Here is a 25,855-nt window from a genome sequence, read left to right on the forward strand (position 1 = left end):
CAGTTTCATTATCAGAAAAAATCCCTCAGGCTATTCCCTTTCCAGTCACTGATTTTTAAACCTTTCTTCTCTATGACTTTAATGTTGTAAATTTCCCTGTAAGCACTGCTTTGCCTGCATCCAGTAAATCTTAACATATGAGGTACATTCAGCTTAAAATATTCTACAGTTTCCCTTTTGATTTCTTGTGTTTTGTCATGTGTGTAATTTCTAGCTGTGTTTCTTTTACTGGTTTTTCTCCTGCTTTTGGATTCCTTCCCCCATTTTCTGCATGCCTGGTTTTGATTGGTTAACAGTTACTGTGATTTTACACAGTTGGATGCTGGATTCTTCCTGTAAATATTTTTGGGCTGATGGTTCAGTTCATTGGAGTTGGTCTGATCCTTTTTTGAGGCTTTCTTTTAAGCTCTGTGAGAGCTAGTCCAGACAGCCTTTAGTTTAGGACTAACTTGTCCCTACTACTGAAGACATTACCCTTCTGAGACTCTACCGTGTCCCATGGGGAGGTAGTCTCTCCACACTGGCCGGTCCTGTGTGAGCTCCAGCAGTTGTTCCACAGGGTTCATTCTGGCAGATCTTTCCCTTTCTTCATATGCACACACAGACCAGAACACAGTGAGGCTCTAAAGGAAACCTCTGCAGGTGTGTGAGCTCTCTCTCTGCAGCTCTCTCTTCGTTTCTCTTGTCCATGAATTTTAACCCCTTGATCTCTCTGAACTCCAGACTCTGCCTTCTCTGAGAGAATCACAGTCTTTGTCTGGGTTTTCTGTCCCTGTGCTGAGGCCTGGATACTCTCACTGGACAGCAAGCTGGAGCAATCACTGGGCCACCGCCCTTGTGCTTCTCTCTCTCAGGGATCTCTCTCCTATGCTGCCTGTTCATCCAGAGTCTGATAACCATTGTTTTGTATATATTATCTTGCTTTCTAAGTTGCCTGAGTCAGAAGAATAAATTCAATCCATCTTGGCCAGAAGCATAGCACCTTTAAAGAAAAAGTTTGATTGAAGTCTAATTGATGTTCAATAAACTGCACATATTTAAGGTGCACAATTTGATGTGTTGACATATGTAAATACCCATGAAATCATCACCATGATCAAGACGGTGTATAATCCAGCATCCCAAACATTTCCACATGCCCCCCGTTGCTTCCCACACCCCTCTCCCCAAGTAACACCAATCTGCTTCCTGTCATTCTAGATTAGTTTGCACTTTCTAAAATTTTGTATAAACAGAGTCATGCAACATGTACTCCTCTTCATGTGGCTTCTTTCAATCCACATAATTATTTTGAGATCCATCATGATGTTGTGTGTATCTCTAGTTCATTTCTTCTTGCTGAGTAACATTCCACTGTATGAACGTACCACAGTTTATTCATTCATCTGTTAATGGAAATTTGGGTTGTTTCCAGTTTTGGACTATTAAAAACAAAGCTGCTGTGAGCATTTGTGTGGCCCCATACAATGTATGCCCATACAGAGAGTTGTATGAGCATATACGTTCTTTTCTCTTGGATAAATACCTAGGAATGGAATGGCTGAATCATATTTCCCATATAATTATGGGAGATATGTGTATGTTTGCTTTTATTTTAAGATCCTGCCAAACTGTTTTCCAAGATGCCTGTATAATTTTACATCCCATCACCAGTGTACAAGAGTTCTGGTTCCTATTACTTCCTTTCCAACATTTGGTGTGGTCACCTTTTTGGTTTTCACCATTCTAATAGGTTTGCAGTGGTATCTTATTATCTTAATCTGCATTTCCCTAATGACATTGAACATCTTTTCATGTGTTTCTTTTGCCATACATGTCTTCGTTGGTGAAGAGTCTTTTCAAATCCTTAGCCCATTTTTTAAATTGAATTGTGTAAAAAAATTGTTGTGTTTGGAGAGTTTTGGGATTTTTTTGTTTTGTTTCTTTTAAGACGGAGTCTCATTCTATCACCCAGGCCAGAATGCAGTGGCGCAATCTTGGCTCACTACAACCTCCGCCTCCCAGGTTCAAGCAATTCTCCTGCTTCTACCTCCTGAGTAGCTGGGACTACAGGTGCACGCCACCACGCCTGGCTGATTGTTGTATTTTTAGTAGAGACGGGGTTTCGCCATGTTGGCCAGGCTGGTCTCGAACTCCTGACCTCAAGTGATACACCTACCTCAACCTTGAGAGTTCTTTATGTATTTTGAATGCAAGTCCTTTATCAGAGGCATTTAGCAATTATTTCCCCCAAGTCTGTGGCATGTCTTTTCATTTTCGTAACAGTATCTTGGGAAGACCGGATGTTTTTCAATCTCCATGAGGTTCCTGTGGCACTTTTTTTTTTTTTTTTTTTTTTTTAGTAGAGACGGGGTTTCACCGTGTTAGCCAGGATGGTCTCGATCTCCTGACCTCGTGATCCACCAGTCTCGGCCTCCCAAAGTGCTGGGATTATAGGCTTTAGCCACTGCGCCCGGCCTAGCACTTTTTAATACCTCCTTTTCTCTGTATTTTTTCTCTCCCATTCTAGATAGCTAGGCCTTGGAAGGCAGAAAGCATGTGCTCCATGCAGTACCCAGCCTACTGCCTGGCACTCAATCAGTGCTCAGTCAGAGTTTGCTGATTGGTTGCCGCTAAGCTATGTGGCACATCCCCAAGGCCATCTCTTGCTGGCAGCCTGTAGCTCAGGGCTTCAGCAAAGAAGATGCTCTCTGTGTGGTGTAGCTGCCAGGCTCCAAGGGACAGTGGGCAAGCTCCTCATCTTCTGTGTGACTGGCGTTCTCCGTGGGCTTCCTCCCTGCAGCCCTGAGCTGTGTGGGGAGGAGAGACATCATGGCTTACCAGGTGTGCTGCTGTGCACCTTCATCCAGTCTTATGTGCTGGAGAGACCACTCACCCGTGTTCCCACCTGGGCATCCCACCTCTTTTTCTTGGGAATTTCTTCCTAGAAGAGTAGAACTGTATATTAAAGGAAATTAAATTCCTTCTTCCATTTTCTGCTAATGCTATTCATGTATCGATTGATTGATTCATTCATTCTTCTAACAGGAAGCTCCTGTTAGATGCCAGGCACTGAGATCAGTATTGGGGATGCAGTGGTGAAGCAAACAAATGCTTTCATGGAATCTGGATTCTCTTAGAGGAGACAGACAATAAACTAGTAACCAAGTGAAATAATCCCGTGTAGCGAGAGTGCAACAGTGAAAATAAAACTAGGTAATGTGGGGGGGCAGGCTGAAGGTAGAGGGTACTACATCTGCCTGAGCAATCCGGAGAGGCCTCTTGGAGGCTTAAGTGATCAGGAGGAATAGCCTTGCAGTCTCTGATGAATTTCCGCAAGTAATTCGTTATTCAGCAAATGCACATGGAGCACCAGCCGTGTGCCAGGCAGTGGACTCAACACAGAACTACAAATTCCAGGCAGACCAACCCAGGCCCTTGCCCAAGGAAGCATCAGTCATTCTTGGACAGAAAAGCCCTACGAGGAGACTGTCAGCACAATGGAGGGTCGCTTGCCTGGTGGTGAGCATGGACTCTGCCCGCAAGAGTGAAGACCCATTTCCTGAGGACACCCGGGCTATGGTAGAGGGCAGAGCAGGAAGGGGCATGAGAGCCTGTGGCATATCCGTCGGATCACTGCCCGTTCCCCAGGGTGAGTGGCAGCATGTCCGAGGCAGCGGGCTGCCCCAAGAGGCAGGCATCTGGAGCCAGTCTGCAGGGGTAGCACAGGCAGCAACTGTGAGCTCTGTTCCTACGAGTCATGTGGGGCTGCTGGGGGGCAGTTGGTCAGTAAGTGAGCTGACCCACTCTGCACCCCTCATTGTGGGTTTCCGGTAAATTCAGCCAGCAGGTGGGAGGGGTGGGAGGTGAAACCCAGAGGCTTTCTTATCATTCAGCAGATGCTTGCTGAGCACTTGCTAGGGCAAGGCCCTGTCATAGGCACTCAAACAAGTCCAGATGAGTCTCGTTGAAGTGAACAAGAAGATTGTGACTGTGACAAATGGTAGAAAGAAGGAAATGAACAGGGTGGAGTGATGAGGAGGCCCAGTGTGCTGCAGGGGTTACTAGGTGCTAGTCAGGGTGGTCGGGGAGGGCTCCTCTGAGGAAGGACCAGCAGAGCCAAAGCCCAGGGAGTGCGAAGGAGCCAGCTCTGCAAAGATCTGGGGCAAGAGTGCTCCAGGCGAAGGGAGCAGCATGTACAGAGGCCCCGGGGTGGGAAGGAGCAGAAAGTGGGCCAAGGTGAGGCTGGCCAGGTGGGCACGGGCCAGGTCATGAAGGGCCTTGAAGGCCATGAAGAGGAATTACCATTTTTTTCCCAAGTACAGTGGGAAACCCCTACAGAATCTTTAAGTTGGACAGTGATGTGGTCAGATGGAAGTTTTTAAAAGAAACTTTGGCTACCAGATGGAAAGTAGATGACTGGGGTGGGGATGAGTTGCAGGAGGGAACACCGGGAGACTTGCTAAGAAGCTGTTGCAGTCGTCCAGGCGAGATAATGTGGATCGGATTAGGCTGCTGGCTGGGGAGTGGAGGAAACTGGAAGGACTTGTGGTTATTTCAGCGCTAGAGCCAGGATGTGCTGATGGATTGGATGTAGGGGTCAAGTGGAAGGGACGAATCTGATGACTCCTGCGATTTGGCTTGAGCAACGGTGGGGTGCATTTACTAGGATGAGGAGACAAGGAGAGGCACTGGGCTAGGGGATGAGGGGTTCTGGTTGATTTGAAAGAAGGGGGCATGAAGGGAGGAGCCTGGGTAAGGCTCAGGTTCCTGACTCCTTTGACTGTGTGACAAGTAGCAGTGCCATTTCTAGAACTAACGAGCATGGGCCTTGGAGCAGGTTTGGAGAAGAAACTGAAAAGTTCAAGTCCAGTGCTCCGAGGCCCAGGTGCCTGGGGAAGCTGCCTCATGGGGGAGCTGCCACCTGGCTTATGCTCAGTCCTGGCCTGTGAGCAGAGTCTGTATTTGGTGGGGCTTTGGTGGTGGTGGTTGGTTGGGTGATTGGTTTTTGGTTATGCAGCAGTTGGTCAGGCTGCACTTGACCTTCAGCCTCACTTTTCCAGATCCTTAATCCCCAAATCAGGCCCCCGGATGACCTGGTCTCTTTCTCATAGATTTTTCCTCATAGACAATTTTAACATAAAAGCCATGTTAATAAAAACCAAATGTGAGCTCAGGCCTTCCAGTAAATCATAATAGATTAGATGCTGCACCGAAATGAATATCCCACAGTGGAAAGGGTTGTCCGGTTGGTGGAAGGCGCTTGGTGTGACTCAATTGGGCCACAGTGTTGTGACTCAACTGGGCCATAGAATGAATTCTGGTTTATTTCTGTAATAGAAAATGCAGCCTTTGCTCTTCTGTCAAGTCTGCTGAGTCTGGGCCAGAGGTCGGGGGATGGGGGGTGAGTTTTACAGCTTTTGTATCTTGAAGTTTCCCCAGTTCAGCAACCAGCCTTGTACTCCTGCCACTCCATTTGTCATTGTTTACCCAGGAAGAAGGAGTCTTGGGCTCTTTGTGTTTTGTGTTTTGTTTTGCTGAGAAGTTAATGGAACGTGGATGAGAGATACGGAAAAGGTTGAAAGGTAATAGGATAAAGGGAAGCTTTTGCCATGCAGAGAACTTGCACAACGTCATTTTGGATCTTGGCTGACACATAACCAGAATTGGAAGTACATTGGAAATTGGCCCAACATCTGGTTAGCTTTCGAAATCTTTGGTCTATAGTCTTCCAAAGCTGGTAATACTTATGTGACTGCAGCCAGGGAGACGTTGCGTAGTCAAAATACATTTTTTAAAAGTTTGGGGCCGGGCGCGGTGGCTCATGCCTGTAATCCCAGCACTTTGAGAGGCCAAGACGGGCGGATCACAAGGTCAGGAGATCGAGACCATGGTGAAACCCCGTCTCTACTAAAATACAAAAAATTAGCCGGGCGCGGTAGCGGGCGCCTGTAGTCCCAGCTACTCAGGAGGCTGAGGCAGGAGAATGGCGTGAACCCGGGAGGTGGAGCTTGCAGTGAACCGAGATCGCGCCACTGCACTCCAGCCTGGGCGACAGAGCGAGACTTCGTCTCAAAAAAAAAATAAATAAATAAAATAAAATAAAATAAAATAAAAGTTTGAACGTTGTTTACCTGGTGTTCTCATGGTCTCTTTATCCAGATCTTTCTAATTATTCTTATGCATCTTTGGTCTGGGTCTTTTCCATCCCTACCCTGAATGGGAGCTACTACTAAGGGGGAAGAATCCAGATATCAGAACTGAGAGGGAAGCTTAGTAAGAGTTACTTACACTGTGGGGCCACACCCTTCCCTTCTGTTTTGGATTCTTTGAATGAGTTGGTTGAGAGTTCCACCCTCCAACCCTGTGGACAGGAGACACCCATTCTGACTCGGTGGGCAGCTCAGGCTCTGACCCCTAAGGCAGGGCTGTGCGTGGGGCAAGGAACATGTGGTCTGCTGGAAGTCAGAATGAGCTAGTGCTCCCGTGAAGTGCAGCAGGATTTCTTTGGAATTTGTCTGTCACAAGGCACTTACGAGTTGAAGCAAATAGGATCATATATTATCCACAATGTTTATTTCTGTCAGAGGGAAATGACCGGCAAAGAAGCTATTGGATTTGCAGCAAAAGCTGCCTTTCTGTGACTGAGAACCATGGGGTATGTGTGTGTGTGTGTGTGTGAGTGTGTGTGTGTGAGAGCGTGTGTGTGTGTGTGTGTGTGTATGTATGTCCCTGTACACAGGAGCCGTCTTACCTTTCACATGCATGCCCCTGTTATACAGTGACATTGACCTTAGCCATTCAGAACCATCAACCACCAGATTGTTTCAGGGAGGAGGCTTAAACCCAAACCAAATTTGTTTGCCACAAATTAAATGCCATCCTAAGAACAGTGATGGTCATGCAGTGATTGTTGTAGAAAACAAAAATGAGAATAAGTTGCTTTTTCACTTGCCTTTGATTATACCACCTTAAGATAACCAGCTGCTGACAGTATCATATTTCTTTCTAGCCTGTTTTGTGTGTGGGTGATGGTTGGGCTTTTCTGCACAGCTGTCTTATGGTGGCTTCTATTTTATGTATATTTCCCCTTAATTTTGAGATTTGTCTGATCTTCTGTCCTAAATTTGATCAAAACTACTTAACTTTTAAAAAAATTAATTCAGCAAAAATGTATGGGCTGTTGTGTTTGTGCCAAGAACACCACTAGATCACGTGACACACATAGCTTGGGCAGGTGGCGAGAAAGTGCATTAACCAGCAGGGATCATGGGACACGACAGAGAGGATGGAGGTAAGAGCCATGTGGCCGCATTCAGGGCTGGGCTTTCTACTCTCCGCATGACCTCAGGCAAGCTTCATGTCTTTTTTGAGCCTCAGCTTCCTCGTCTATAAAATGGAAATAATATTAGCCACTTCATGGAACGTCATGAGGATGAAATGAAGCATTCCACTTCATATGCCTGGCGGATGGTCACCATTTCTTCAGGGCTTACCTTGTGAAGGCAATCTTGTCATCCTAGCAGAATCCTCTCCTCCTTCCTTCCAAAGACACTTTGTCCTTCCCCAGAGAGACTGGGGATTTTGTTGTTATTTGTTTTGACTGAGTATTTTGGTAAATGATAAGGCCTCCTTGGAAACACTTGATAGTTCAGAGTCACAGAGAGGATTTTAAAGGCCATGGTGGGAAAAAGAGCTGGGAGAGAGAATGGGGCACCTGGCCCAGAAGGAGCTTTGGGGAAAGAAGGGAGATGTTCAGAGGGTTTTCTGTTGTATAGTTTTGCCGTGTGCTGTGTGGAATCACCTCTGCTCTCTGCCTCCCAGGGCTGGTGATAAAATCTACCTCACATGGACTGCATGGCAGTAGCAGGTCAGTTTGGGGGAAAGGGCCGGAAGCATGAAGACCACTTGGAGCAGCCAGTGGAATGGGACCACCCCAGTCAGCCAGGACACAACCAGATCATGTCATGGCCCACTAGCTGCCTCTCCTGGACCCCTCCACTGCATCACCCTGCAGGATCCTGGCACGAAGCCTTGCCTGTCCCTTCTCCCATCCTCCACTTCATCACCCCCCTCCCCGGCTGTTCCCCGCCCTGACCTCCCTGGCTGTGCTCCACTCCCTGCAGTCCCACCTTTGTTTGGCAAGTCCTGGCCCTCCCTGTCTAGCTCAAGGCAAACTCCTGTTCATCCTTTAGGATCCAACCTGAGCAACTTGTCCCCTGAGAGGGGCCCCCAGCAGCTCAGCATGCCTCTTTTGGGCTGTCTGTAGCTTGATTTAGCTCTTGTTAGGTTTTTTCCTTTTGTTCTTTTGTTCTAATTTCCTTTTTTTTAAATTTTAGGCTGGACTGCAGTGATGCAGTCTCGGCCCACTGCAACCTCCGCCTCCTGGGTTCAAGCAATTCTCGTTTCTCAACTTCCCGAGTAGCTGGTACTACAGGCATGTGCCACCACACTCAGCTAATTTTTGTATTTTTAGTAGAGACGGGGTTTCACCACATTGGCCAGGCTGGTCTCAAACTCCTGACCTCAAGTGATCTGCCCATCTCGGCCTCCCAGAGTGCTGGGATTACAAACGTGAGCCACTGTGCCTGGCCTAACTTTCCTTTTATAACACGAATGATAAGGAAACACATCAAGTCGTGCTCAAACTAAAAATTCTCGTCCTTGCATTAAGCAGTGATCAAACTAAAAATTCCCATTTGTGCATAATAATGAGAGGTAAAGTTGTTGGTCTGTGACAGTGCTTTTTCTCTTTCGATCCTGATAGCAGTTGTGGGGCAGGTAGTTACCATAATTATTCCCACCTCACAGGTGAGGAAACTGAGGTTCAAAGAGGTAAAGTGTCAAAACAAAATTTCTCCCGTACTCCACCGCTAGGCTTCTCATTCCTGCTGTACCCAGCTGACCCCCTAGGAGAGAGTGAGCCCAGGGACACAGAGGGGTGGCTGTTGTCAGCCTGAGAGGACGGGCACCCTGCGTGCTTCTCGTGGGCTCGGTGAGTGGGTGCTGCCACCCTTTCCTATCTGGCCCCTGCCCATCTTCGGGATCATCTGAAGGTGGTTTGAGCCGCGTTTCTGACTTGCTCTGTGGCCTTGGGGAAACAGCTTAACAACTCTGGGCCTTAACTTTCTCATGAAAGGAAAGGGCTGGACTTGGAATCTGGTGCAGAGAGAAGTGTTTCTATCCTCCGGAATCTTCCCTTCATGGAGTGTTGAGAAAGGTCAAGATCATCTTGACACGCTTTTCTTCCTGTCAAGAAAAGAGCTTGCCACAGATTTCCTCATTGTTCACAAATTCTAAGAAGGCAGAGGGGCAATGATAGGAAAGAAACAAAAATGGACCTCTCTGTGGAAATTCAAGGCCTGGTCCTAGTTTGCCTCTTTCCATGGTTCTGTGGCCACAGCCCCATTCTGGAAGGAGCCAGAAACCAGGCCCTTTCCGCTGTCCTCGCTGAAGTGGAGTGATTGCCGGTGGGTTATAAAGTTGGGCGATGCACCTGGGACGCAGAGGAGCTTTTATTCCCCACCCCCACCCCCAGAACCACTGACTGGCAGTTCTCAAAGGGCCAGAAATTAATGAGTAGAGAGATGTTATGACAGTGTTAACATCTCTGGAAAAAACAAATGCCAATAAGATTCAGTTGACATTCCTCTTGCCATTCAATAAGCCAGAATCGTTCAGGGTTACACATTTAGCATTAACATGTGATACAGAATCCACAAATTAAATTTTCACTGCAATCAAATTTTTTGAGGAAACCCAAATTTGTGGGGCGTTTTGGGGCATGAGAGAGACTACTACCCAACTCAAGCCTTTATGCCGTCCCTCACCCAGGTCATCTCCTTGGTATGACTTAGCCTCTTTCTGGGAGCTGGAAGGAATTCAGAAAAGCAAGATATATTGTTATGGCTTATTTCATCAACCTGTGTGTGCAGGAGTTACTTAGAATCCAGACAATCAGCTCTTCAATGCTATCTTCCACTATTTTGTGAAGGTTCTAAATGAAACGTCATCTGGTACTCAAGGGACCGTATTTCAAGAGTTCCGAGAAGTGCCACCTTTCCCCCTTTTGTAAAATAACAGGAAAAGACGTGTTCCAAGCACAAATAATCCATTCAGTTCTCCGAGCTTGGATCAAGCGAAATATTTGTTTCTCGAAGTGTATTTTTCAAGAGCCGTGTCAGATGAGCAGGTAAGGAGTTTGAAGACCTCTTACCCCAGGCGGGAACTGTTCTAGGAGCCCTAACAAGTCTTCTGTCACTGCGGGTCCTGCGTGCTTCTTTGGGAGAAATGACAACAGGGCTCAAAGTCACACTCTTGCCTGTTGCCTATTTCCTTTCCCACTTGCCTTCCCCACCCCCATCTCATCTTTTATCTTTTAAATGCTGTTAGTTTTGGCAGGAAGAACTGTTGAATTTTCACTGGAGGAAAGGTGATTCCCTTGCCTGTTAATGATAAATCTCTGCTTTATTGGTGTCATTGTATTAGGTTGGCACAAAAGTAGTTGCAGTTTTTGAATTGCTTTTAATGGCAAAAACCACAATTACTTTTGTGCCAACCTAATATGTGCACCTTTCTGTAAGAAAAGGCTTAGCTTAGTGTCTTTCTGCTAATGTCACCCTCAGGGGCAGGGGTGGCCTCTGCCTCACCTGACTCAGAACTTGATTCCTCCTACCCATGCTGAGGGTGGGGCCCAGCTTTTGAGCTTGTCGTTAAAAGCTTGAGGGCACAGTTGTTGGGGATGACTGTAGTTTCCTTCGGGTGTAGTCTCTCTTTCTCTAGGCCTGGGTTTCCCCAAGTGTAGAAGGTGCCTAATACAGGAGTGACCTCAGGTGGCCCTCAGACGTGGCACACAGTGGCAGTGGATTGTACTATGGGACGATTACCGCTTTTTCTGCTCCCTTCCCTTTCCTCTGCTATGTCTGGGAGAATGTCCCCATTTGGGGCTAGCTTCTCTCCAACACTATTAAGTACCTGCCAACTTCCCTTTTTAACAAAGATCAGGCCTTGGGCCACCATGAGTAGGCAGTCACCAGTCATTGGCTAGAATGTAAAAACATTTTTTGATTTTTTAAAATTATTACTGGCAATTATTACATCAATCCTGATTTCGTATTTGTAAGTAGTGACAGAAAATGTATGTTTTAATACATTTATGTAAGTTCAGTTTATGGAGAGCTCTGCAAAAAGTTATGGCACCGACAGCAACCAGTCATGACAGCAGTTGCCAAGAGGAGACAGGCACGGTGGCTCACACCGGTAATCCCAGCACTTGGGGAGGCCCAGCACTTGGGAAAGCCCAAGAGTTCAAGTCCAGCCTGGGAAACATGACAAAACCCTGTCTCTACTAAAAACTAAAAAAAACTAAAAAAAAAAAAAAAAAAAAAAAAAAAAAAAGGAAAAGAAATCACCAAGAGGGAACATATGTAGCTGAAGTTGAGGAAACCCCACTCTGCAGGGCCTTTCAGGATGAGGAGGTCACGTAGTCAGGAGGCCTCCGCTTACATCCTTCTCCTCTGTTCCAGGCATAGATCCTGAAAAATTAGAGCGAATCCAGCTCCCGGTGCCAAACGCAGTCGAGAAGACCACCTACAACCATCCACTGGCTGAAAGACTCATCAGGATCATGAACAACGCTGCCCAGCCAGGTGCCCACTTGGGGTGTTGTCTATCCACAGGGCCACGCAGTCATGGGGAGCAGGCCCCACTGGAAGCCTGAGCCCTGGGTGCTAGGCCTGAGCCTTCTGAGAATCTGGGCCCATCCCAGCCTCTCCCTCTGCCTCTCAACCCCTGCATCCTGGGCCAGCCCTCCTGCCTGCTGGAACTGTGTCTTTAGCTCTGGGTTTCCTTTTGCCATCCCACTCCCTGCCACTTGCTAACCATCTTTCTTCTCCTTCCACACCCCGCCTTCCTTTGCTGAGATTGTCAATGTTTGTCGCCCCCCGAATCTCTGGGTGGCCCAAGGCGATATTATGAGAAAGAACTAGGCTGAGAGTGGAGTGAGGGGAGAAGGTTCGAAGGTTTAAGGGGCCAGTAGAATAGGAGACAGAGTTTTGCTACCAGCAGCAGTTGTGGGTAGGTATGGGAACAGGTAGGAGTGAGAATACGCTTGGAGAAAAACTCACTTGGAGGAGGCAGCTGAAGAGAGGTTACACTAGTGCTGGGGCTGGGTGGTGCCAGGCCAGGAGAGCCGTTGGAGCTGAGACCACCCAGCCTTCTCCTTGGTTGTCCCTGGGGCATGTATCACGTTTGGGAAGACCTATTTTTCGTGATAACACTTTTTCTTTTTTTTTCTTTTCTTTTTTTTTTTTTCCCTCCACTGTCGCCTGGCCTGGAGTGTAATGGCGTGATCTCGGCTCACTGCAACGTCCGCCTCCCAGGTTTACGGGATTCTCCTGTCTCAGCCTCCTGAGTAGCTGGGATTACGGGTGCACACCACCACACCCAGCTAATTTTTTGTATTTTTATTTGAGACGGGGTTTCACTATGTTGGCCAGACTGGTCTCGAACTCTTGACCTGGTGATCCATCCACCTTGGCCTCCCAAGGTACTAGGGATTATAGGCATGAGCTGCCGCGCCAGGCCTACTTTTTCACTTTTTAGGCAGAGCCCCTTTTCTCACCTATTTTCACCTGACTTATAAGACGTTAACAAAGGGACAGGCAGGGAGGTGGGCAGAGGGATGTATCTGCCTTTAGTTTTTTCCCAGTGACCTATCGTGGTCTCTGATGTTTCCAAGGCCTTAGAGGCATAGCCTGAAGACCTCCTCCTCTCCACAGTGGGACCTTTCCCCAGAAATAAACTTGAAAGACCCACAGAGGAGTTTGCATAAGAGCAGTTGTCCTTCAGTCAGTTACAGATGCTTCTAGGAGAGATGCCAGATGTGGGTTTTGGCATTCTGAGCCCCTGCAGTCTACCACTGCCCAGCGATGAGACCCTGGACAAGTCCCTTCACTTTCCTAAGCCTCAGTCTTTGGAGCACTCATTGCAATCGGTTTTCATACAGATTCCTTGAGCAGCTATATAAAGTGCTCGGCACTGTGCCTGGCTCACGGTAGTAAGTAATAGCATAATAAGTAAGCTGTGTTAGAACTCTGTTGCACTTGACAGAAACCCGACTCACTCTGGCTTTAAACAACACAAACAGACAAAGCTGTGTTGGCTTATAAAGTCTGCTAAGGCCTGGCTTCAGGCAAAGCTGGATCCAGGGGCTCAAACAGTATTTTTCTACCTTTGGCCTCTGCCACCTTCTGGGTTGACGAGTTAAACATCAGCCCCTCCAGCTAGCCCTTTCTCCACTGAGACACCAGACTTACTCTATGGGAGACACTTAGATTTGAGCAGTCTAGTTGGAAGAGAGATCTCAAAGTGATATTTGCAGAATACTTGACAAATATTAAAAATGCTGGCAAGGGTGAAGAGGTGGCCGATGTAGATTATAATGCTTGTGCCCCTCAGGGCCTCACCACGGTCCTCTGCTCAACCCAGCACAAGGAGAATTTCTCTTACCCAGCAGATCCAGCAAATTGTGAGGTTGAGCCTTACTGGCTCTGACTGGCTCCCTTGCCTGGTTCTTACCTAGTCACTGGGACCAAGGCAATATAGAGCACCCCAACTGGCCGGGTGATGTGCCCAACCCTGGAAGGGGAAAGGAGAACCAGCTCCACCCAAAGCACGTGACCCAGAGTGGGACTGGTGGCTCTCTAAAGGAAAGTGAGAGTGCAGGGCCACTCTCTAGGCCTCAACAGTGTTTAGTCACCCTCTTTTTCCTGCACCCTGCCAGTAAAGGGACTTCAGGGAAGTATTTGGTATAGGTAGTTTTGGTGGAGAACATTGAATTCTAACTGATTGGGAATGGCTTTGGCTTGGGGGGTTCCCTCTGTGTCCCCACTGGATGTTGGGAGCCATGAGCAGTTGGTCTATCATCTGACCTGCTAACCTCAATGTGGGTAGGCAGGAGCCTTGGGCTTAAGGGCGCCCCACCCTGGGTGTGCAAGGCTCACCCTGGTTTGCTCTGCAGATGGGAAGATCCGGCTGGCGACGCTGGAGCTGAGCTGCCTGCTTCTGAAGCAGCAAGTCCTGACAAGTGCCGGCTGCATCATGAAGGACGTGCACCTGGCCTGCCTGGAGGTGACGCCCTCTCCCCTCCTCCTTCCTGTGGGCCAAGGGAGAGGGACAGGAGGATGGAAGGGAAGGTGCTGGCATCCAGATAGGAGCCCTGGCCCGCGGTGTCATCGGTCACCAGCTAGAAGCAGCAGGGGCTGCTCTCTTGAGACCCCACTCCGACCTACTTATTCAGCAGGGACTTCCTTTCGGCTGAGACTCGCTGAAGAGTCCACTTAATTGAGTTTTAGTGGTTTCTGCTGCATTTATTTGCTTCTGTATTTGTCCTCAGGATTTCTGAATTTTTTCTTTGGTGTTACAAAAGTTTTAAGCACATACAAACACACTCACACATATACACACATTGATTATGGTTTTTGTGCTTAAAATATACATTAAATTTTCAGTAGCTTTTGTGGTACCTCTTATTTTCTATGTTTATTTTAGAAAATTTAGGAAGTACAAAGAGGTAAAAGTAACTATAGTTGACATTTTGGCTGTGTCTATGTAGACACACACATATATGTAAATATATTTAAGTATTATATAAGCAAATAATTATATACATAAAGGAGTATATTTACATATACCACATATATAATATATAAATATGTAAACATGTGAATATATGTAAATGAAACATCTTTACATATATATAAGTGAAAATTCATTTATAACTATGTATATGTTTGTATATATACATACACACACTTACTTATAAATGAACTTTTTGTCTTATACAAATGTAGTTGGGCTAGGTACAGTGGCTCATGCGTGTAATTCTAACATTTTGGAAATCTGAGATGAGAGGATCACTTGAGGCCAAGAGTTTGAGACTAGCCTGGACATAAGTGAGACCCTGTCTCTACAAAAACAAAAACAATTAGCCAGGACATGCCTGTAGCCCCAGCTACTCAGGAGGCTGAGGCTGGGAGATTGCTTGAACCCAGGATTTTGACACTGCAGTGAGCTATGATTGTACCACTGCACTCCAGCCTGGGCCACAGTTTGAGACTGTCTTGAAAAAGTAAAATAAAAAAGGAGTCATAATGGCTATATTTGTAACCCGTTTTCCCCTGATTAACTGCATATTAACAGCTTCTCATGTCATTACAATCGAATTACCTATCCTTTCACATTTTCATTTTGAGCTCTGTCTCCTTTCCTCTCTCTCTCATTAAGAACTATTTTATAGGCCAGGCATGGTGGCTCATGCCTGTAGTCCCGGCACTTTGGGAAGCCGAGGCGGGCAGATCACCTGAGGTCAGGAGTTAGAGACCAGCCTGGCCAACGTGTCGAAACCCCATCTCTACTAAAAATACAAAAATTAGCCAGGCGTGGTGGCAGGCTAATCCCAGCTACTCAGGAGGTTGAGGCAGGAGAATCGCTTGAACCTGGGATGCGGAGATTGCACTGAGCCAGAATGATGCCACTGCACTCCAGCCTGGGCGACAGAGTGAGACTTCATCTCAACAAAAGGAAAAAAAAACAAAACATTTTATGCATTAAGGATATTAGTCCAGATCCGTTTTATACATACTCATGTTTTAGAATTTGTAGTTTGCCCGATTTGCTCGCCTAGATGAGACCTGCCTCCTTCACACCTTCCTTGTCTTTTAACAGGGTGCGAGAGAAGAAAGTGTTCACCTTGTACGACATTTTTATAAGGTAATTGGCAGAGCACAGATGGACAGCAGCATGGTGTGTCTTGTAGAAGCAGGAGCGTCTTGTAGAAGCAGCAGAAGTGGTGTCTGGTTCTAGGCAGATAAACGTTATATGTCTTCAGTTATTTTTTATGCCTATAATTACTGAATAAAAATGCTCAATTTCATAGTCTCTAGAGCAGCAATACCTAAACTTTTCTGCCCATGCTGTCTTATCAGTAAAATTTTTGAGGACTCAGCCCCAGTATATGACAATTTGTTTCTCAGTAATACATGGATTTGGTTGTTTGGGAATAATTACATGTAAATTACAAACTACATACATATAAACACATATAAGTAAATTATATATATATATGATGTGCTTATGTTCATGAGTTATATATGCTTACACATATAAAATTATGAATTACCTATGAATTTATGAACTATATACATGTATATTATTTATATACATATGTGCTAAGAAACCTTATAGAGGCTTCTAAACCTTTATTAAGTTTATTGAGATTTTGTAAAGTACCACAGTGACTTTCAGTATCTGAAAAATTTGCAGAGCTTTGTCTTCAGGTTGCAGATGGTTTTATAATATCTAATTGCAGCCAGGCATGGTGGCTTATGCCTGTAATCCCAGCACTTTTGGAGGCCAAGGCGGGTGGATCACCTGAGGTCGGGAGTTTGAGACCAGCTTAGCCAACATGGAGAAACCTCGTCTCTACTAAAAATACAAAATTAGGCATGGTTGCACATGCCTGTAATCCCACGTACTTGGGAGGCTGAGGCAGGAGAATTGCTTGAACCCGGGAGGCAGAGATTGCTGTGAGCCAAGATAGCACCATTGCCCTCCATCCTGGGCAACAAGATTGAAAACTCCATCTCAAAAAAAAAAAAAAAAAAAAAATCTAATTGCTATGGTTTTGTTTTAGCTTTTAAGCATATGTTTCAGTCCATTCGGGATGCTAAAACACCATAAACTGGATAGCTTATAAACAATAGAAATTTACTTCTGGGCTGGGCACGGTGGCTCACACCTGTAATCAATCCCAGCACTTTAGGAGGCCAAGGCAGGCAGATCATGAGGTCAGGAGATTGAGACCATTCTGGCTAATATGGTGAAACTCTGTCTCTACTAAAAAACACAAAAAAAATTAGCCTGGCATGGTGGCGGATGCCTGTAGTCCCAGCTCCTCTGGAGGCCGAGGTGGGAGAATGGCATGAACCCGGGAGACGGAGCTTGCAGTGAGCTGAGATCACGCCACTGCACTCCAGCCTGGGCGACAGAGCAAGAGTCCAACTCAAAAAAAAGATGTTTACTTCTGTCAGTTTTGGAGGCTGGGAAGTCCAAGATCAAGGCAGATTCAATATCTAGTGAAGGCTCACTTTCTCATAAATGGTACCATCTTACTGGATGACCTCATCACCTCCCAAAGGCCCTACCTACTAATCCCATTACCTTGGGAATTAGAATTTAAACATGAATTTGGGGGGCGTGGCGGGGAGCAGAAACACTCAGGCCTTGCCAGCCTCATGTGTCTTTCAGGCAAGGCTCATCACTCATCAGCCATGGTGGATTAATCCATAGGTCAAATAGTCATTTTCTAGTTTGCTGGCCTCCAGATCAGGTCCCTGCACATGGCTGCTGAAGATCCTCCTACAGGGGGAAGGTGGCAACACTGCCATTTCCTTGCTGTCCCCTGTAGTTTCATTATTTGAGCCCTCTTCAAGCTGCTGTTTGTTTGCAGGAATCGTTTTAAGCCACTACATTATTGCCAGTGTTTGTTGAGATAAAATGAGGTTACATGATTTGGAGATCAACCTTGCCAGGCTCAGATGACCCCATCCAGCTGCAGCAGTGGACATACCCAGACAAGGGTGGCACCGTGGTGGGCCCCTACACACTGAGGAGGAAATCCCACTTTCCCCTTAGAACATCCGAAACCACGCTTGGCGTCCAAGTGAGGATACACCCCCACTAGCAAAGCCCACAAGAAAGCAGAAACCTCAGGGTTGCATTAGTCATCTTTGAACCTCTTTCCAATATAACTGCCCTAAGTTTATGTCCCCTGGAAAGCTTTTGGATTGCAAAAACAGAAAGACATATAGGTAGGCATTTTCCCAGAGCATTATTCTTTATTGTTAACAAAAGGAGAGCTTTGTTTAATTTCTGGATCCCTTCTCCCAACCCAGATTTTTCTTTCTTTTATCCCATAATATTTATTATACCCTAAGTATAATTTCTCAGCAGCTTTTAGATGTTTTCAGGAATTGTCTTTTCTGGTGGTGATAGTTATATCACACAAGAATATGCAAATTTAGTTGTAGTTCTGACAACTGAAAAAAACTAAAAAGGATCTGTTCCCTTTCCCACCCCAAGTGTGTGGGGGATGTGTGTGTGTCTCATTCAGAACTTGTAAGAGAGATGCAGCAGTTCTAAGGGTCATTGTCCAGTAGATTATCATGACAGTGAGTGCTCACACTGACCCAGCCCTGACTGAGAGACTCTGTGCTTCCTTGCATTTCATGTGCGTTAACTCATTTCGTCTTCACAATACCCTAGACAGACTTGCCATTCTTGCAGTGGAACAAGGAGGCGAGAGGTGTAAAGCTGGATTTGGTTATGTGTCTCAGAGCCAAGTTTATGCCCACCATGCTGTTCTGAAGGGGCCCTCCCAGGCAGTCATGACCCTGAGGAACGACATAACCCCGAAAGCACTCCTCAAAAACAAATGGAACAAGCCATGTAATTGTAATGTTAAACTTATTTAATTATACTCCTCCTTCCAAAGGTGTGGAGCCTCGTATCTTTAATATGGTAACTTAAACAGGATTGTCCATTTCTCCAACCATTCTTGATAAATAGATGATGTTAAACACTTGAAATATTAGTCTTTTCTATATTTTAATCCTACATAGTAGTATTTTTGTTGTTGTTTTTTAATTAACTGCTTTGACAGAAGAATCCTAACTCCATATACTTAAAAAGGAAGGAGAAAATTTTGAGTAGTGCAATTTGATATTTGGTCTGTCATTTGAGCATGTGTGTTTGTGTTCACGTGTGCATTTTACTTCCTGGTGATTTACGAGAACTCACTAATGAGAAACAGATGGCCTCTAAAGCCACAAACTAGAGTTTATAATACTGTTGTTTATGGAAAAAAATATGAATAATCTCCTCTTCCCTCCCTCCCTTTCTTTTTAGGGAGAAGACATTTTTTTGGACATGTTTGAAGATGAGTACAGAAGCATGACAGTAAGTGAGGGACTGGGACACACTTGGGCTGGCGTGCGCCTGTGTCCCTGCCAAGCTCACCCTGCCCATCCTAGAGGGGATTTTTTGACTTAGGACTTTCTGACCAAATAGCAGATTGATGGGGAAGCAGATTTAGAGTGGTGTCTTGTGATCCCCAGCACTGTTAATTTCAGACTATATTCACTCCCTCTAAGATGGGAGGTATCCAATGAGTCAGGACGATTATCTGCTATGAATAGTAATTTGGGGGACAGTATCATTTTTTTGAGGACTTACTCTGTGCTGGATGTATATAGCATGCTGTACAGATTATAACTCTTCATCGTCACACCAACCAACGCTAATAGCTACTGCCATTGTCCCTTTCTTGCTGAATTAGTCTTTTCTTATACTGTTATGCAGGAATACCCAAGACTGGGTAATTTATAAAGAAAAGAGGTTTAATTGACTTACAGTTCCACATTGCTGGGGAGGCCTCAGGAAACTTATGATCATGGTGGAAGGCACCCCTTCACAGAGTGACAGGAGAGAGAATGATTGCAAGGAGAAAAAATGCCAGACACTTAGAAAACCATCGGATCTCATAAGAACTCACTCACTCTCATGAGAACTGTATAAGGAAAACTGCCCCCATGATTCAGTTACCGCCATATGGTTCTGCCCTTGACACGTGGGGATTCCCATGTGTCTCACCATTCAGCGGGAGATTTGGGTGGGTACACAGAGCCAAACCATATCACTTGCCAATGAGGAAACTGAGTCAGACAGGTCTAGTGATGTACCCAAGTCTCCCTGGCCGGTGAGTGGCGGAGCCAGGCTTCCGGAGGAGGACAGCTCACCCCCGCATCCCCTGTCCTTCTCCATGTATTATATCCCTGCCTCTCTGTTTGCTGCTTTCCTGGAATGTTCCAGCATGCAGCTCTTCCTCCAGTCTGCAGTGCCAGCACACGGGATTCCTTCCTCCTCCGGCAGGCAGAATCACGGGAAGCCATAGGTTCAGAAGATCCCAGCTTTCTCTGCTTTGTGCGTTTGTCTTTGTATCCCAGCACCTGCCCTTGGCTAGGTACTCCATTAAGTACATGATAAATGATCCTTCTTGTGAATATTACCCACCAAAGCGTGTGTGATTTGGGAAGTTTATAATGAACCTAAGTGTTTTAAGTGTCAAAAAGAAAAAGGCAGCGTGCACTAATTGGCTCCTTGGCTTCACAGCCTGTTCCCTGGGAATCTGGACAGCCAGGCCCTCACCACGTCCTTTGTCACTGTATGTCTGAGGCTGCCATGGAGCCTTTTCAAGGGAAAGGTGTCTGTGGGCTGTGCATCCACAGCCCCTCGTCATTCCTCCAGCCCCTTCAAGAGTGACTCAGTCTTCCACCCTTCAGACCATTCCTTAGAGTGGAAGGGATTCATTTGTCGTTTGCCATTTCCTCTTACTGCTGAGACATCCCCCTGCAATGTCATTCCTTACAGTTTGGTTTCCTGTTTGGAAATGTCAGACTCCTATGGCACTTAACCATGTGGGAGAGCTTGGGCTCTTAAACCCCTGCTCAGTGTCTGTTTTTGACAATGCAGCCTTGAGTGCATTGCTTAAATTCTGATTTTTTTTCTTTTTTTTTTTTTTTGAGACAGAGTCCTGCTCTGCCACCCAGGCTGGAGTGCAGTAGTGCGATCTTGGCTCCCTGCAACCTCCGCCTCCTGGGTTCAAGCAATTCTCTTGCCTCAGCCTCCCAAGTAGCTGGGATTACAGGCGCCCACTACCACGCCCAACTAATTTTTGTATTTTTAGTAGACGGGGTTTCACCATGTTGGCCAGGCTGGCCTCAAACCCCTGACCTTGTGATCCGTCCACCTCGGCCTCCCAAAGTGCTGGGATTACAGGCGTGAGCCACCTCGCCTGGCGATTTTTTTTTTTTTAATCCATAAGGTGGGGGATCCCTACCTCGGAGCTGCCCAGGCTGTATGTGAAATAGCCAACAAGAAGCCTCATGGGTCCATACACAACAAATGCTTCCTCCCCCTCCCACCATGGGGAGCTTCCGAGGATTTATTTGTTTGACTGTTTGTTTGTTTTAATCAAGCATGTATTGTGTGTCCTATACAATGCCTGGCATTCCAGAGAAATGCAGAGGTGCTACACCCTCCCTCTGGATCTGAAAATCAGTCCTCAGCCTTCAGGAATGCAGCTTCTGAGTGGAAGAGGGTAGGGACAGGCCCTCGGAGGCCGGCTGCTGTACCAAAGTCAGGCTATGCCTTGTGACCTTTCATTTCCCTTACTGCCTCTGGTTTAATGCAAAAGGTTCAGTGAAGTGATGGCCTAGCTCTGCCCCCAGCAGCCTTGAGGGGTTCATTGGGAAGGTTGTAGGGGGCAGCAGGAGTAGAGGCGAAGGGAGCTGCCACCCCTGCTGGGATAGAGGATTTGGAGTGGGGGACCTCGGGCTTCTGGAGGTAAGTACTCAAAGTGTCCAAAAGAAAAAGGCAAGCAGCACGCACCAAGTGGCTCCTCGGCCCCTGGCCTGTTCACCACGTGTCTCAGTCTGTTTTCTGCAGCTATAACAGAATACCTCAGACTAATTTATAAAGAAAAGAAATTTCTTATAGTTTTGGAGGCCAGGAAGTGCAATATCAAGGTGCCAGTATTTGGCGAGGGCCTTCTTGCCACATTACCCATGGTGGAAGGTGGAAGGGCAAGACCCAGAGAAAGAACAGAACTCGCTCTTAAAACAAATTCACTGTCACCATCATTGAGCCACACCTGCAATAATGACCTTACTCCATTCATGAGACCTAATCCCATCTTGTTAGGCCCTAGCTCTCAGCACTGCCACACTGGGGATTAAGTTTCCAATACATGAACTTTTTGGGACATGTTCAAACCACAGCACCGGGTATCTGGGCCGCTCGGCCCTCACTACATCCCTGCCCTGTGTAGTCAGCTTTACCTAGCAGGAGGGAGAAAGTGGCATGTTTGAAGCCCACTTTCTGAAAAGAGAAGACACAAGGAAAGTTTGTGATGTTTGAAAGAGTAAAATTGAATTCTGCAGAAAGCTTATCCTTCCTCTGTGAAGCCAGGGAAATGAAGTGTTAGTGTTCAGCAACACATGTGCATTGATTACTACTACTGATGCAGCAGAGATCTGGGAGAGGTGGCAGGTAGGGGATGTCACCCTGTGTCTTAGTCATCAAAGAAGGCTTCGCAGAGGTGGTGTGGAAGGAGGCGGTCAGCTCTGGCCTAGTGGCTGTGGGCATGTGCCTTTCCTCCTCTGAGCTCAGTGTCCCTTTCATCATGGGCCACCAGCACCTGCTGTCCAGCAGGAGGTGATCCCAGCACGTGCCTGGCAGTTAGTAGATGCTCCAAAAATGATTATGTTATATTATCCCAGGTAAGATGTGAAGGGGACAAGGAAGGAAGGGGAAACGTTGGTCCTAGGGTGGGAATCACGCCCTGGAGCAAGACAGGCCTGGGCTCATGTCTTGGTTCTGCCACCCACCAGCTGAGTGACCTTGGATCCATTTTTCTGCTTCTCTGAGACTCTGTTCCCTCATCAGCAAAGTGGGAAGCAGCTCCTCAAAAGCCTTTAGGTCACAGCGTGCCGCGGAATCAGCTCTTGTTAAACAGAAGCTGCCGTTGTACAGCTGTTGTCATCACTGGAAGGACAGAGAGGAGAAGACGGGTGGCAGACGGGCTTGCACCCACAGGGGTAAAGCATACCTGGCCTCCTGCTGAGAATCCCTGTCGCTGCTGAGGTGGAGAGGGAACGTGAGGAGGAACGAGCTTTTCGCAGCAAGGATGCAGCTTCTCAAGAGTCTGAGCTGCCGTTTTAATTAAAGGAAAAATCGGCAGTTTAGAAAACCAAAAGGCGTATTGCTCCCTTATCTGGCTGCCTCTGTGCTTTACTTCAATCTAAATCCAGGGTTTAGATCACTCATTTACATTTACTAAATGCAGGTGAAGGTGAGGGGCCTGTGTAACCTTCCCCGGCCTCTTCTTCCTCCCAAGTAAGGGGCCTGCTTTGAGGTTTCCTGTAATGTCTCTTCTAGATGAAGCCCATGAACGTGGAATATCTTATGATGGACGCCTCCATCCTGCTGCCCCCAACAGGCACGCCACTGACGGGCATTGATTTTGTGAAGCGGCTGCCGTGTGGCGATGTGGAGAAGACCCGGCGGGTGAGTGAGCGCAGGACCTGTCATCTCCTGGGCCGCTGTTCTCCAGAACCACTCCCAGACCAGGGAGGAAAGGGCTTCTTTGTCAAGAGCTTGCCCTCAACACAGCTTAAGACGCGGATAGAGAGTTCACACTTGCCCCCAGGCATGACTTTTCAAAGCATGTTGCCCTTTGGAAAGTGGGGTTTGGCATTCCATTGCATTTGGCACCCAATGTTGGCTGCAGAGAGGTAGCTTTCACCAGTACAGACAGACTCAAGCCCTGAGCTCAGGAGTGGAAGCCAGTGGGGCCAGGTTTCTGTGAACTGTGGAGAGTGAGGTTGGTGTGAAATCTTAGCCCAGCGGTCTCAGGACTCTCAGAGACGGTGCGATGTTAAGGCATCTACCTGCTCTTGGGCCACAGTCAAATGGAATGTGAATCTCGCCAGCCTGCAGGAGAGATATGTGTGAAAAGATTAGTTCTCAGAACCAGCTGCAGTGTGTGCTTCCGTTATCAGCCCTTTTTTTCCGAAGCAGGCACTCTAGGAAGCAGTCTCCACAAGGGTGTTCATGGTATTTTATCTCCCGGGTAAGATCAGAGTTTCTTTCTTAGAAAGCACCATCACCTTTTCCTGGAAAATCATTCCCTGGGGACATGAATATTTGTGGATAGTTTAGAGGAATTCATTGCACACAGCTCCCCCTGTCAGCCTGTATCGCCTGAGTTAATTCGTGTGTGACAGAGGTGTTTCACTTTTGGATTTTGCAAAGCAGGAATGACCTGTCATTTGTACCTCAGACACTAGGAGTCTGAACCTTCCTCCCCGCAGCTGGTGATTCTACCTCGGAGGCCTGGGGATGCAGAGGAAGTGGGACCCGTGTGTCTTGAGTCAATCCACATTTCCAACTGTCTGACCAAACCCACAAACCTCACCACAGGACCCACCCTGTCCGGGCCACTGACGGCTTCCTTCCATGTGCTCCCAGCCAGACACACGATTCTGTTTGTGGGTGGCAGCGTTTGCACTGGACGTCCTGGCATCAGCTTTCACTGGAGGACTGGTTCTGACAGATGTGTATGTGTTGCCTCATAATGCTGACATGCTCACCCCCAGCCAGGGCTACAGCATCCTGTGCCAAGAAGGCCCCGCCTGGGAGATCCCTCCTGTCCAGAGGAGTGAACGCTGAGCACTGCTGCTCTGGATTCCACTTTGCCTTTCTTTTTTTCTTTTTTCTTTTTTTTGGAGGCTGCAGTGAGCTGTGATCCAGCCTGGAGTGCAGTGATGCTATCATAGCTCACTGCAGCCTCGAACTCCTGGTCTCCAGCCATCCTCCCACCTCAGCATCAGTAGCTGGAACTACATGCATAAGCTACCACACCTAGCTAATATTCAAATGTTTTATAGAGATGAAGTCTTGCTAAGTTACCCAAGCTAGTCTTGAACTCCTGGCCTCAAGCCATCCTCCTTCCTTGGCCTCCCAAAGTGCTAGAATTACAGACATGTACCACCACACCCGACCCACACTCTACCTTCTTTTGGTTCACAGTTCATCAGGATTTTTCTTACCACTTCTATGAACATATAGCCTCTGTTATGAAGTAGATCAATTCAAATCAGTTCTTTAGGTGAATTTCCTCATTAAATTCTATAACCATCCTAGGAGATTGGCACTATTATTATCCCCATTTTACAGAGGAAGAATTTTTTTTTTTATTTTTTTTTGAGACAGGGTCCTGCTCTGTCACCCAGGTTGGAGTGCAGTGGTGCCATCTTGGCTCACTGCAACACACTCTGCCCCCCGGGTTCAAGAGATCCTCCTACCTCAGCTTCCTGGGTAGTTGGGTTTACAGGTGTGTGCCACCACACTCGCCTAATTTTTGTATTTTTTGTAGAGGTGGGGTTTTGCCTTGTTGCCAAGGCTGGTGTTGAACTCCTGGACTCAAGCGATCCACCCATCTCAGCTTCTCAGAGTGCTGGGATTACAGGCATGAACCGCCACGTCCTTCCCACGGAGGAAGAAATTGATGCATGGAGAGGTCCAGTGATTTGCTCAAGGTCACCCAGTAGCTGAGCCACAAGTCAGCCCAGGCAATGTGGCCCCCAGAACCGAGACTCTTAGGCATTCTGACCCGCTGCTTCGCACACTGCCTTCTTCAGATCTGCTGGCTCTGCTCAGGACATTGGGACATCAAAAACAGCCCCAGTCCTGAAGGAATCAGAGCCTGGAAGGCAAAGTGGGAAGAGACAGTGGCAGACCGTGTGGCTCAGGCCGTTATTCAAGCAGCATTAGATCGGGTCACTAATCTCACCTGGAGTAGAAAGTGGGACAGGCACCAGATAGGCACAGGCCCAGAGACAGGTGACACATTCTGGCACTTCCACGGCGGTGATTGCAGCTGGAGCCCACAGTGGGATGTGATGAGGCTGGAGGTGCTGGCAGGAGCCAGATCACAGGGGCCTTGGAGCCCCTTGAGAGCCTTGGCTGTCACCTCTTAACACTGTTTCATGAGCTTATGCCCTGCTGGGCTGGGGCAGATGGTCCTGATCCACAGGCGAGAGATGGGAGAAATGCAGGGGCGAGTTTGTCAGGCATGTGGTAGAAGGAGGGTTGCTTCCTGTCTACTCTGAGCTACTGTCTCTTCATCTGTCAGGTAAAATGTGCCTGCCTTTCCAGAGTTATTGTGAGGACTCAGCAGCAAGCCAATGGCAGGTCT

General features: G+C 47.1%; 1 protein-coding gene across 9 annotated transcripts in view; it reads left to right on the forward strand.

Moving 5' to 3' along the window:
- CLEC16A (C-type lectin domain containing 16A) overlaps window positions 1-25,855 on the forward strand; it is a 238,974-nt gene that overhangs the window by 82,391 nt on the left and 130,728 nt on the right. For all 9 annotated transcript variants that reach the window (XM_017890673.1, XM_017890666.1, XM_017890669.1 and 6 more), the window contains 5 exons: window positions 11,505-11,627; window positions 14,000-14,109; window positions 15,706-15,750; window positions 18,946-18,996; window positions 23,035-23,163. In XM_017890673.1, the coding sequence (XP_017746162.1) occupies window positions 11,505-11,627; window positions 14,000-14,109; window positions 15,706-15,750; window positions 18,946-18,996; window positions 23,035-23,163 (458 nt within the window). The remainder of the gene's footprint in view (window positions 1-11,504; window positions 11,628-13,999; window positions 14,110-15,705; window positions 15,751-18,945; window positions 18,997-23,034; window positions 23,164-25,855) is intronic.

The sequence above is a fragment of the Rhinopithecus bieti genome, unplaced genomic scaffold (assembly GCF_001698545.2).
Source record: "Rhinopithecus bieti isolate Rb0 unplaced genomic scaffold, ASM169854v2 scaffold_19459, whole genome shotgun sequence".
In the NCBI taxonomy this organism is placed as follows: domain Eukaryota; kingdom Metazoa; phylum Chordata; class Mammalia; order Primates; family Cercopithecidae; genus Rhinopithecus; species Rhinopithecus bieti.